At 47.1% G+C, this 12,585-nt stretch overlaps 2 protein-coding genes across 2 annotated transcripts in view; one reads left to right on the top strand and one right to left on the bottom strand.

Moving 5' to 3' along the window:
* Positions 1 to 1,160: 1,160 nt before the first annotated feature.
* On the bottom strand, positions 1,161 to 3,828 carry LOC127648687 (zinc finger protein 652-like). Its single transcript, XM_052133407.1, has 4 exons — positions 3,407 to 3,828; positions 3,170 to 3,285; positions 2,941 to 3,085; positions 1,161 to 2,841 (listed from the first exon to the last, which is right to left on the bottom strand). Exons 1-4 carry the CDS (start codon positions 3,432 to 3,434, stop codon positions 2,582 to 2,584), a joined length of 549 nt encoding a protein of 182 aa, XP_051989367.1. The 5' UTR covers positions 3,435 to 3,828; the 3' UTR covers positions 1,161 to 2,581.
* A 6,119-nt stretch (positions 3,829 to 9,947) lies between these two features.
* The window catches only part of LOC127649694 (CTD small phosphatase-like protein), a 23,440-nt gene continuing 20,802 nt past the window's right edge, over positions 9,948 to 12,585 (top strand). The window contains exons 1-2 of the mRNA XM_052134929.1: positions 9,948 to 10,042; positions 11,857 to 11,965. Coding sequence (XP_051990889.1) covers positions 9,948 to 10,042; positions 11,857 to 11,965 — 204 coding nt within the window. The remainder of the gene's footprint in view (positions 10,043 to 11,856; positions 11,966 to 12,585) is intronic.

Genomic DNA, 12,585 nt, shown 5'->3' with positions numbered 1-12,585 from the left:
GCTTATTGGGCAAACAGGTCTGTGTTTGGTGCTGTCAACATGGGATTGCATCATATCCTGCAACATCTGGACATAGAAGGGACATATGCAAGGATCCTTTTTGTGGACTTCAATTCGGCTTTCAACACCATCATCCAAGCTGTCCTATGGAATAAATTAACCCATCTCTCCATTCCCATCTGTCTGTTCTGATCTGTTGGTGGATCACCAGCTTTCTGACAGACAGGCAGCAGCTAATGAGTCTGGGGAAATTCACTTCCAGCACATGTACGATCAATACTGGTGTCCCTCAGTGATGTGTGCTCTCCCCACTACTCTTCTCCCTGTATACTAATGACTGCACTGCAAAGGGCCCCTCTGTCAAGCTCTTGAAGTTTGCAGACGACACTACTGTCATTGGACTCTCCAAGATGACGATGAGTCTGCATACAAAAGGGAGGTTGAACAGCTGGCTCAATAACAACCTGGAGCTCAACACGCTCAAAACGGTGGAGATGATTGTGGACATTAGGAGGAACACCCAAACATTGACCCGCCCACCATTCTAACCAGCACTGTGGCGTCATTCAGGTTCCTGGTCACTACCATCTCACAGAACCTTAAGTGGGAGACCCACATTGAATCCCAACGCTACAGATAACTGAGCACCAGAACTGTCAGGCACAAGAAGTTTTTTCCCTCAAGCGATCCATAATTATGTGCAATACACAGCCTAGTCAATTATATTATTTAACATATCCTACCTCTTCTGCATTACATTCCCTTGCACTGTATATAACAGATTCGTATTTTTATATACAATATGTAGATTTTTGTCTTACTGTGTATTTCTACATATACTTATATTTCTATTCACTCTTTATTTCTTCTTTATTTTATTTTTATTCTATTTTTTTTAATTAAAAAATATTTGTATGTCTTGTTGTTGTATTGTTTGTGCACTGGAAGCTTTAGTCACCAAGGAAAACCCCTTGTATGTGGAAGCATACTTGGCAATAAAATTCATTCTGATTCTGAAATGTGAATGAAAATGAAATTGGGATTGAAATACCTATATATCAAAAAATACCAACTATATTGCTGTGTAAAAATATTTATAATTTAAACATCAAAGGCTGAAAATTCCAGGTCTAAAAAGTGGAAAAATGACTCGTTTAAAATGACAATAAAAATAGACTTTTAATTAAGAAGATAAATATTAGAGTCTGCATTAGAGACTGTACGACAGGGATGTATATTTACTAGTAAAACATAAATGCTTTTAAAAATAAAATTACACAATATATCTCTTATGATTTATCTGTTAAATGGGTCCACATATAGAAGTTTTGGTGCCCTAAAATATAAGCAATTTAAGCCTAAACACATTCATGATCTGGGCAACATCAACAACACAAATCCTCAATTTTTTTAAAGCAACAAAACAATTGAGTCATACATTTATTGACTCGTAAATTTACCAGCTTTATCAACTGTTGACAATGAACAATGTTTAGTCATTCACAATTTTGGACAATTAAAAATTAAGAGTTAATTTAATTCTATTATTAGAGGGACAGTTCACCCAAAAAGGAAAAATCCATTCCAGATGTGTATGACTTTCTTTCTTCTGCTGAACACAAACGAAGACTTTTAGAAGAATATCTCAGCTCTTTAGGTCCATACAATACAAGAGAATCGACAAGATCATGTCGCTTCTGAAGTTAAGAATTTAACCACTGGAGTCATATAGATTATTTTTATGGTGCCCTTATGTGCTTTTGGAGCTTTACAATTTTGGTACCCATTCACTTGCATTATGAGGACCTACAGAGCTGAGATATTCTTCTAAAAATCTTTGTGTTCAGCAGAAGAAGGAAAGTCATACACATCTGGGATGGCATGAATGTGAGTAAATGATGAAAGATTTTTCCTTTTTGGGTGAATTATGCCTTTAAGGTGCTTCAAAATAAACATGTATATGAAAATAATAAAATAAATAAATAAAATAAAAGTAAAAATAAAATCAAAAAATCAAAACAGAAATCAGGATAGTATAAAACCCAGTGTGTAATAAACACACAAAACAGTAAGAAACCCTTCACTCAAACTAACAAGTGCCAGAAATACAAACTACTGACAACAAATTTCAACTATTAACAGGTCATTACTCCAAACACTTATTATTACAGCTCTTTATGCTTCTGTATGTTTATTATTCTGTAAATATACTGTACATAAACATGTATATGTATTGCAATAAGGATATATTGTATCTAAGTAATAGTTTCAGTATTTTAGTTACAATATTGTTTACCTAACTAAGGATTATCAAAGCACAGCTGACTGAGAACATTTTGACAGATGATAAGACAAAGAACACTGGGTTACATTTGCTACATAAAAAGTGCCTCTGTATCAGAAATATTATAATACAGTATTATGATACAGTGCAGTAGTTACAGGTTTCTAGAGTCTGTCCTTCCAGAAGTGAAGAGTGGTGTAAGGGAACGCAGGTGAGAATGTGATGGAGCCACATCAACTGAGCGCAGCACAGCTGATGGAAAAGAGACTATACCATGCAGATGTGGGCCAATATCTCTCAGTGGTTTGCAGCAGCTTCCATTTGAATAGTTAGAGTGGAAGAGTCAAATTCTGGATGAATGGCCTCAGAGGTGGAAGGGTTCCTTACCTGGGAACACTTCTCTCTGTGAGCTTTCAACATGTTGGAGAAGCGAAATCGCTGGCCGCACACTTCACAGGGGTAAGGCTTCTCTCCGGTGTGTGTACGGCGGTGCCGCTTCATATTGGGTCGGCTTGTGAAGCTCTTCCCACATATCTCACATATATATGGTTTCTCTCCTAAAAAGAACCATCAGAACAAGGCACAAATGACAATTTTGGGCATGTTGTTTGTCAACTGTCTGTCTCTGTGTAAAGGTATCAGTGTTTGGATCTCACCTGTGTGTGTCTTCATGTGTTCATCAAAATACTGTTTCATATTGAAGTCCTTCCCACACCACTGACACATAAACTGCTTATGTCCTATGTGGATACTCATGTGAGAACGCAGCTGGTACTTGTACTGAAAACGCTCACTGCAGACCTAAAGATATATAGTGGACACATTAAAAAACACAGCCAGAAATGCCTCTAATAAATGTCAAATCCAGATTTGAAAATGTCATACCTCACACTGGAATGGCTTCTCTCCTGAGTGTTGAAGAGAGTGGACTTTCAGTGACATGCTCCTTTTAAAGGACTTGCCACATGTCTCACATGTAAATGGCATCTCCTTGTTGTGGGCTGAAGGATTATTAGATAAGTTGAATAAAAGTTTATTCAAAGCATAAACGCTTAGTGTTAAGAATATGGGAGAGATTGTAAGTATAGCTTTGAAAGTGAAAAGGCTACTAACACAACTCACCGACCATGTGTTTGCGTACATGAGCCATTGTGTAGAATTTCTTCTCACAAATCTCACAAGTGTATTTCTTCTCAGCATAGCCATGAACAATCTTATTGTGCTCATGTAGGGACCAGAGCTTCCTGAAGACTTTTCCACATATTAGACACTGCAAATTAAAGACACACCAATAAAAATTCTACTCAATCTTTCAAATACAATCATGGACTATGTGCTGTTGGCTGTGCTTTACATTTACTTGAGTATGTTTTTATGTGTAGGGGAGACCTGGCTTGTTGTCACATTGGGAAGTTTTCACAAGAGCTGTATTTCAGTAACGATAAGATTTGGAGTCAAAAGTAAATTTTCACTATCATAATATTTTGTTCCCCTTCTGTCGCTCTCTCCACGTTGTGTCGGAGAAGCGACACTAGGGGTCTCTCTTGAGCGCCGATATATACCTCTGTTCTATGAAAAAAGGCCAAGGAGAAGTTGGCAGATGGTATTTGCATATCCCGCCCCCGGACATACGGATATCTAAGCGGGGCAAATACGGGAGTTCATTCAGAAAATTTCTTTGGAGCCGATGGTCGTGTATGCAGTTGCTGCGAGTTACACACCAAGTTCCTGTTATTCCTCTGACGCTCTGCATGCTGTTGGATCTGACCGCGCACAACAGTGGCTTTATCCTTCGTGCACGGCTGTGCATTCTTGCTCCTGGGCGCTTAGACAGCACAGAAAAACTCAGAAGAGTTAAAAAAAAAAAAAGAGTGATTTTATTAAAAGAGTAATTTCCTCTAAAAGAGCAAAACACAGCGGCGTTGAACGTCCTTTTCAGGATGCGTCTTTTTCAAAATGCCTTTCCGCCCCTGTGTTGTTCCTGGATGCGGTAGAATGCTCTCCGCTTCAGACGGCCACAGGCGTTGTCTCGTGTGTTTGGGCAGAGATCACACCGTGGCTGGGTTTGTGGACGGTTCATGTTCTCACTGCGAGAACATGACCATGACAACGTTGCGGTCGCAGCTTGCTTTCAACCGAAAGCAAGCCATTCCAGCCGCCCCCCGCATTGCTCCTTCTTCCCACGGGATTGAGGACGATGCGGTTGGCGATGGAGGCGATTTGGGGATGGCAGCGGGTGCAGTTCCGCTGGGTACGCCCCCTCGGACCACCCGCCCCCCAGCACCCTCGTTGACTCCCGTCCGTGCTCGAGGTAACAGCAGCTCGCCTAACAGTCAGTCTGCCTATCCTCTTGAGATCGAAATGGATGAGCTCGCCGCTGCATCGGAGAGCGCGGTATCTGACGCTGAGGACTCCCCTGGGCTGCCACTTTCGGGCCTGCACGCCAAGGCCGAGGCCGATTTCCCGGGCCGCCGCTAGCGTGGACTTGGATTGGAACCCTCCATCCTCCCCCATAGCCATCATGGCTGGACGCCTGGTTCCTGGGGTCCGGGCGCCACTCACAGCCTCGCCCCCCCGATCCCGTTTTTCCCGGAGGTGCATGATGAGCTGACGTCATCGTGGAGAGCACCCCTTTCCACTCATCACACCGCCACCTGCTCATCCGCTCTCGCCAACCTCGACGGCTTAACCGCCACGGATACACGCAGATTCCCCAGGTGGATAGGGCAGTTGCCCTCCACCTATGCCCCGGAAACCCTACCACCTGGCGGGGCCGCCCTGTACTCCCCTCCTGGCCCTGTAGAGCAACATCCTCGCTGACTGCGAAGGCCTACAGCGCTGCAGGACGCGCCGCTTCTGCCCTGCATGCCATGGCCCTCCTGCAAGTCCACCAGGCCAAGGCACTCAGAAACATGTTCGGGGGTGGCCCTGATCCCGACACGCTGCAGGAACTGCACTCAGCGACCGACCTCGCCCTGAGAGTGACGAAGGTCACAGCGCAGTCGCACAGATGGCCACGCTCATGGTCCAGGAACGTAAACTGTGGCTGAACCTGGTCGAGATGCGTGAAGCTGACAAGATTTGCTTCCTCAATGCCCTGGTCTCCCAGTTTGGCCTCTTCGGCGACACCGTCGAGGACTTCGCCCAACAGTTCTCCACGGTGAAGAAGCAGACGGAGGCCATCTCTCACATCATGCCCCGCCGCAAACCTGCCGCCCCGGGCCATGCCCCGTCTGCTCGCCGAGGGCATCCCCCAGCGGCTAAGAAACACTCTGCTCCGCCTCAACCCGGGCCCAGCTCTCCGCGGGAAGCGCATGCCCCCTGTCTCACGGACCCCCTTGAGGACCCGGAAGGCTCCCAGGCGCTCCTGAGACAGCCGACCCAGAGTCCAAGACGTTAGCTCCAGAGGTGGTAAGACCGCTCCGTCCCCCGGTGGAGGGCCGGGAGGGGAATCTTGTGTTTTTTAATTTGCAGCACCCCCTAACAAGGGCTGCAGTACCCAAATTCTCAATAAAAGAGCTATTTCCTTTGTCTCTGGGTCACCTGGCCCTCAAATGCCTTTCTCACGGCACTGTGCTTCCAGATCTCAACAGTCCCGGTTTCCTGAACGCGGACCCCCGCCCCACGACTGTTCCCCGGCCGAGTCCAGAGGACGCCAACATCAGACCTCTTCCTCAGTCATGAACCGCCCCCTGCCGGGTGTGAGGAGCAAGGTAAGTGCTTCGAGTCTGTTCTCAGCACCAAAGCCTCAGGACGCATCACTGCCTCCCGACGCCATATTACCTGTTCTGCCCTGCTGCGAAGCCCCGCTGTGTACGTCAAAAATACTCGTCCCCTTGGTGCCCCTAGCACGGAGTTTAGAGGCGTGGCTTTCAATGCCCAACCCGTCACGCTGGCTGCACCGGACCATTCAACTCGGTTACGCAATTCAGTTTGCCAGGCCTCAACCCCCTTCGCGGGAGTCCATTTTTCCGCAGTATACAGCAAACATGCCAAATCCCTGCACGAGGAAATCGCCTCTCTTTTACTCAAAGATGTGATAGAGCCTGTCCCTCCAACCGAAATGAAGAAGGGTTTCTACAGCCCTTACTTCATTGTACCCAAGAAAGGCGGCGGCTTACGACCAATCTTGGACCTGCGAGTTTTCAACCGGGCTCTGTCCAAACTCCCGTTCAAAATGCTCACCCAGAAAAAAATTCTGTCTGGCATCCGGCATCTAGATTGGTTCACAGCGGTAGACCTGAAGGACGCGTACTTTCACGTCTCAATCCTGCCACGACACCGACCCTTTCTACAGTTCGCGTTCGATGGCCAGGTGTATCAGTACAGTCCTCCCCTTCGGCCTGTCTCTATCCCCTCGCGTCTTCACGAAAGTCGCAGAGGCAGCCCTTGCCCCGCTCCGAGAAGCCGGCCTCGCGAGAGTTACTATGCGTGCACAGAGACCAGGCGCTCAGGCACCTCAGACGTTTGGGGCTTCAGGTCAACTGGGAAAAGAGCAAGCTCGCCCCGGTTCAAAACATCTCTTTTCTCGGCATGGAGTTAGACTCAATGTCAGCACGTCTCTCCAACGAGCATGCACAGTCGGTGCTTAAATGCCTCACTTCCTTTAAGCCTGGCACTACGGTCCCTTTAAAATGTTTCCAAAGGCTCCTGGGGCATATGGCATCCTCTGCGGTGGCCGCGCCGCTAGGGTTGACGCATATGAGACCACTTCAGCACTGGCTTCAGACTCAAGTCCCGCAACGAGCATGGCGCTGCGGCACGCACTGTGTGAGAATCACCACCGCCTTCCGCCAAACCTTCAAACCCTGGACAGACCTCTGCCTCCAAATCGGGTTGAAGGCTCCACCCCCAGTCGGTCCAGCTGATCTGGGAGCGGTTCGGCAAAGCCCTGGTAGACCTGTTTGCCTCCTGAGAAACCTCCCACTGCCCGCTCTGGTATGCCCGGACAGAGGCTCCCCTCGGGGCAGACGCTTTGGCACACAGCTGGCCCACGGGGATGCACAAGTACACATTTCCCCCAGTGAGCCTTCTTGCACAGGTGCTGTGCAAGATCAGGGAGGACGAGGAGCAAGTCACCTTGGTGGCCCCCTATTGGCCCACTCGGACTTGGTTCTCGGACCTCATGCTTCTCGCGACAGCCCCTCCCTGGCGAATTCCCCTGAGGAAGGACCTCCTTTCTCAGGGACGGGGCATGCTCTGGCACCCGCACCCAGATCTCTGGAACCTCCATGTCTGGCCCTTGGACGGGATGCGGAAGATCTAGCCGGTCTACCAGCGACCGTCGTAGATACAATCAACCAAGCCAGAGCCCCTTCTAACAGGCATCTTTACGCCCTAAAGTGGCGTCTATTCGCAAATTGGTGTTCTTCCCGGGCTGAAGACCCACAGAGGTGCGCAGTTAGGTCAGTGCTCATGTTCCTACAGGAGAGGCTGGAGGGGAGGCTGTCCCCCTCCACCCTCAAGGTGTATGTCGCCGCCATCGCGGCTCACCACGACATGATAGACAGCAAGTCTCTAGGTAAGCATGACTTAATTATCAAGTTCCTAAAAGACGCCCGGAGGCTAACTCCCTCCCGGCCAAGCCGGTTCCCCTCCTGGGATCTCTCGGTGGTCCTCACAGGCCCCCCTTTCTCTCAAAACGGCCCTGCTGATCACGCTCGCCTCCATCAAGAGGGTCAGGGACCTGCAAGCGTTCTCTGTCAGCAACACTTGCCTGGAGTTCGGTCCGGCAGACACATTTACATTTACATTTATGCATTTGGCAGATGCTTTTATCCAAAGCGACTTACAGAGCACTTATAACAGGGACAATCCCCCCCGGAGCAACTTTGAGTTAAGTGCCTTACTCAAGGACACAATGGTGTTGGCTGTGGGGATCGAACCGGCGACTTTCTGATTACCAGATTACCAGTAATGTGCTTTAGACCACTACACCACCACCACTCCAATCACATACGTGATCCTAAGACAGCGACCGGGCTACGTGCCCAAGGTTCCTACCACACCCTTCAGAGATCAGGTAGTGAACCTGCAAGTTGGAGGAGGCAGACCCAGCCCTTACATTGGTGTGTCCGGTACGTGCTTTGCATATCTATCTGGACCACACGCAGAGCTCTAGACGTTCTGAGCAGCTCTTTGTCTGCTTCGTGGGACAGCAGAAAGGGAACGTTGTCTCCAAACAGAGGCTCGCCCACTGGGTTGTCGATGCCATTTCATTGGCTTATCACACCCAGGCCGTGCCCCCCCCTTGCAGGTTCGAGCGCACTCAAGCAGAAGTGTTGCGTCCTCGTGGGCACTGGCCAGGAGTACCTCGCTAGCAGACATCTGCAGAGCAGCAAGGGGGGCAACACCTAACACTTTCGCGAGATTCTACAATCTCCGAATTGAGTCAGTATCGTCCCGTGTTTTCTCAGGTCCGAGCCCGTACAACTCGGTAACACGCTGACAAACTGGCCGGGTGACTCACTTGCGCCTAGCGCCCTTTCCCTCAGCCGAGGTAAAATTGTGCGCCTTTGTTCCTAGGAGACCCCATCTCTCGGATCCCTGGTTGATTCCTCCCTAGCCCTTTTGGGTCCGTAGTTCAGCGGAGGAACTCGCCGACCCAAGCCACTACGGGTACTCAATCTACCCTGCACTGGAATAGGTGCTCCACAGGTAAGGACTCCCCCTGTGTGTAATTCCGCGTTACTGTCCCCTCACGAGCAGACCCCCCTGTCTCCCTTAGGCGATTCCAGCTGCCTCGGTTGCCGTGCTGTAGCTTCCCCCTTCTACGAGTCTGGATCTACCACCGCGCCAACTTTCCCACATAGGACCTAAGCGGCCATGGGATGTATTCGCCACTTTTACCTCCCCTGCAGGGTAGGTGTGGTCTCTGCAGTGTCTTCTCCCCCTGAAAGAATAGGAAACGGGGTAAGACCCCCTTCCCTTAATGCATGTAAGGGCCCCGGCCGTAATTGCTCTATGCGAGAAAAAGAGGCCCAGCCAGGCTTGGCCCGTTCCCAGGTTGGCAAGCATCACCTTGTTCCCCTCACTAGGGTAACCAGAAGGATTCTGATGACTTTAATGGGGCATTGGGGAAGGGTATGTGCAGCCTGATACCACCGGTCGCGTTTGCACGTAAGAATACCTGCCCGCTCCTGTATCAGCAGTTCATGTACACGGCTCAGTGCATGGCATGATTGAAGTGGGACCCCTAGTGTTGCTTCCATGACACAACGTGGAGAGAGCGATAGAAGGAGAACGCCTAGGTTATGTATGTAACCGCCGTTCCCCGATGGAGGGAATGAGACGCTGTGTCTTCCCCGCCACGTCGCTGAGCCAAACCACTGTTGTGGCCGGACCATTTCCGGCTCCTCGGAAAAATCCTGAATGAACTCCGGTATTTGCCCCGCTTAAATACCCGTATGTCCGGGGGCGGGATATGCAAATACCGTCTGCCAACTTCTCATTGGCCTTTTTTCATAGAACAGAGGTATATATCGGCGCTCAAGAGAGACCCCTAGTGTCGCTTCTCCGACACAGCGTCTCACGTAATTTTTGTTTTATCATATGGTTTGCCTGTTCTTAATCTAGAGATATGTGACGCAGTGTTTTCTGACCATATGCCTGTATTATTTGAGACTGCTCTTGCCTGTCATACATTGCAAGGTGCTGTCGCATGATGAACCCTTCCACTGCTGCTCAGTTCTCGGCTGCTTTCAGTCAGAACACCATCACCCCTGAGTCTGTATTGCACACAGAAGAGCTTAGCTCATGGTTTCACTCCACCTGCCAAACTGTTTTAGACACTGTGGCTCCATTAAAACTAAATTTTAGCCTAAAACTAAATCTGAGCCCTGGTTAAATTACATGACTCATGCAGCCAAACGTGAGTGCCGTAGAGCTGAGCGCAAGTGGAAGAAGGACAAATTGCAGGTGTCTCTTCAAATGTTAAGGGATTGCTGGCGTAATTTCCAGGAAACTGTGAAAGATGCCAAAAGAAAACATTTCTCAGATATTATTCTGGCAAATAGTCGCAAGCCTCGTGTTTTGTTTAACACCATTGACTCACTTTTAAATGCACCACAGAATGCTTGTATGGAGGCATCCCCTGCTATGTGTGAAAATTTCCTTTGCTTTTCTATTGATAAGGTCACTTCTATTAGGTCTGAAATTGCACCTTCAGCTTCAGACCCTTCAATCTCTGTCCCTTGCTCGGTTGTTTTTGATCATTTTGAGCCGGTGACTTTTTCTTTTTTAGAGGAAGTAGTTGGTCACTTGAAGCCCTCGGGTTCTCCAAATGATGCTGTTCCCCTCGACTATTTAAGGAGGTTTTCCCCACTGTAGGACCATCTGTTGTTGCAGTTATAAACAGTAGTCTGACCTCGGGTGTGGTCCCTGAAATTTTGAAACATGCAGTGGTTCAACCTCTGATTAAAAAACCTGCTCTGGATCCGTCAGTTCTTGCTAATTTCAGGCCTATTTCCAAATTGCCCTTCCTTTCAAAAATCCTGGAGAAGATTGTGCACAGTCAATTATTGGAAGAACATAATATACTAGAGGTTTTCCAGTCCAGCTTTAAAACCTTGCACAGCACCGAAACCGCTCTTTTAAGAGTTTTTAATGATATCTTTTTAGCGACTGACTCTGGCGACTGTGTTATCCTTGTGCTTTTGGATCTAACTGCTGCATTTGACACAGTGGATCATGAGATATTGATTTCACGTTTAAGGCAGTGGGTGGGCATCAATGGCATGGCACTGGAGTGGTTTAGGTCATATTTAGCGGATCAAACTTTTTGTGTCAGCATAGGTGAATCTGTATCCTCCTCTGCTCCTCTCTTGTGTGGGGTCCCACAGGGCTCAGTCCTCGGCCCTCTACTTTTCTCTTTGTATTTGCTTCCACTTGGTTCCATACTTAGAAAGTACGGCATTTCATTCCACTGTTATGCAGATGACAGTCAGATTTATGTACCTCTTAAAAAGAAAAATTATAACAACTACTGGACAACTACTCAATTGTCTCGATGACATAAAGGCCTGGATGGCTCTGAACTTTTTAAATTTTAATGATAAAAAAACAGAAGTGATGGTTTTTGGAGGCACCACTGGGACCCCGCCTGTAGATCTGGGCTCCTTGGCACCCTATATTAAACCTAGCATTACAAACCTAGGAGTTAAAGTGGACCCTGAGCTTAAATTTGACAGTCAAATCAAAGCTGTTGTCAAATCAAGCTTCTTTCATTTGAGGCAGCTGGCCAAAATAAAGCCAATTCTGTCAAGACAACATTTTGAAACTGCAATCCACGCCTTTGTAACTACACGGCTGGATTATTGTAATTCGCTATATGTGGGAGTTAGTGGGTCCTCCATCACCCGTTTCCAGATGATACAAAATGCAGCAGCACGTCTTTTAACAGGCACATGTAAACCTGAGCACATTTCCCCTATTTTAGCTTCATTACATTGGCTGCCTATTCAATTTAGGATCCATTTCAAAATTCTGTTATTTGCTTTTAAATCATTAAATGGTCTTGCCCCGCCATACCTCTCTGAGCTTCTACACTCTTATAAACCTGTCTGCGCTCTCAGGTCAGATGATCAGCTGCTCCTGACTGTGCCTAAAACTAAGCGTAAGCTCAGAGGGGACCGTGCCTTTGCTGTGTCTGCCCCTAGACTATGGAATGATCTGCCTTTGCATGTTAAGCAGGCCTCTTTTTTATCTGTTTTTAAAACCCTTCTTAAAACCCATCTTTTCTCTATGGCTTTTGACACCTAGTAAGATGTCGACTTTATTTACTTGATTGTATTTGTTACTTTGAATGTTTTTATTGTATGGTTAGTAATTGTACATATGTTTATGTATATTTTTCTGTACAGCACTTTGGTCAACTTTGGTTGTTGTAAAGTGCTTAACAAATAAAGTTGGTATGGTATGGTTCCCTCCATCGGGGAACGGAGGTTACATACATAACCTAGACGTTATAGCTCTCGGGTAAACAAGTGAACATAATCAAACCACACTGCCTTACATTAAGGCAAGGGTTAACTATATTATCAAGGCAGATATATACCCACATTTTTTAACATGTTCTTAGGAAAAATGTATCTTTCATGCAAGTCAGGCATGTTGTCTCACATTACACGTGTTAACGCAGGTGTATTAAAATGTCATAAGTCATGTACAATTTATAAATTACAATATTATTTGCCAAAACAATGTGACATGTTTGTTACTTTTTCCATTTTTGTAGTTCATGAATCGTTTTATGCTTAATAATTGTAATAATCTATTCACTAATAAGTGTAATTATGTGTAAT

The sequence above is a fragment of the Xyrauchen texanus genome, chromosome 9 (assembly GCF_025860055.1).
Source record: "Xyrauchen texanus isolate HMW12.3.18 chromosome 9, RBS_HiC_50CHRs, whole genome shotgun sequence".
NCBI classification, from domain to species: Eukaryota; Metazoa; Chordata; class Actinopteri; order Cypriniformes; family Catostomidae; genus Xyrauchen; species Xyrauchen texanus.
The sequence above is the reverse complement of the archived record's forward strand: the minus strand, read 5'-3'. Positions and strand labels throughout refer to the sequence as shown.

What these genes read in the sequence shown, in the direction of transcription:
- LOC127648687 (XM_052133407.1), bottom strand. Translation starts at nt 3,434, where the DNA reads ATGGCTCATGTACGCAAACACATGGTCG. An exon ending in AGAAGCCATTCCAGTGTGAG is followed by an intron (nt 3,086 to 3,169) that starts GTATGACATTTT and finishes ATATATCTTTAG; the next exon opens with GTCTGCAGTGAGCGTTTTCA. An exon ending in ACACATGAAGACACACACAG is followed by an intron (nt 2,842 to 2,940) that starts GTGAGATCCAAA and finishes GGTTCTTTTTAG; the next exon opens with GAGAGAAACCATATATATGT.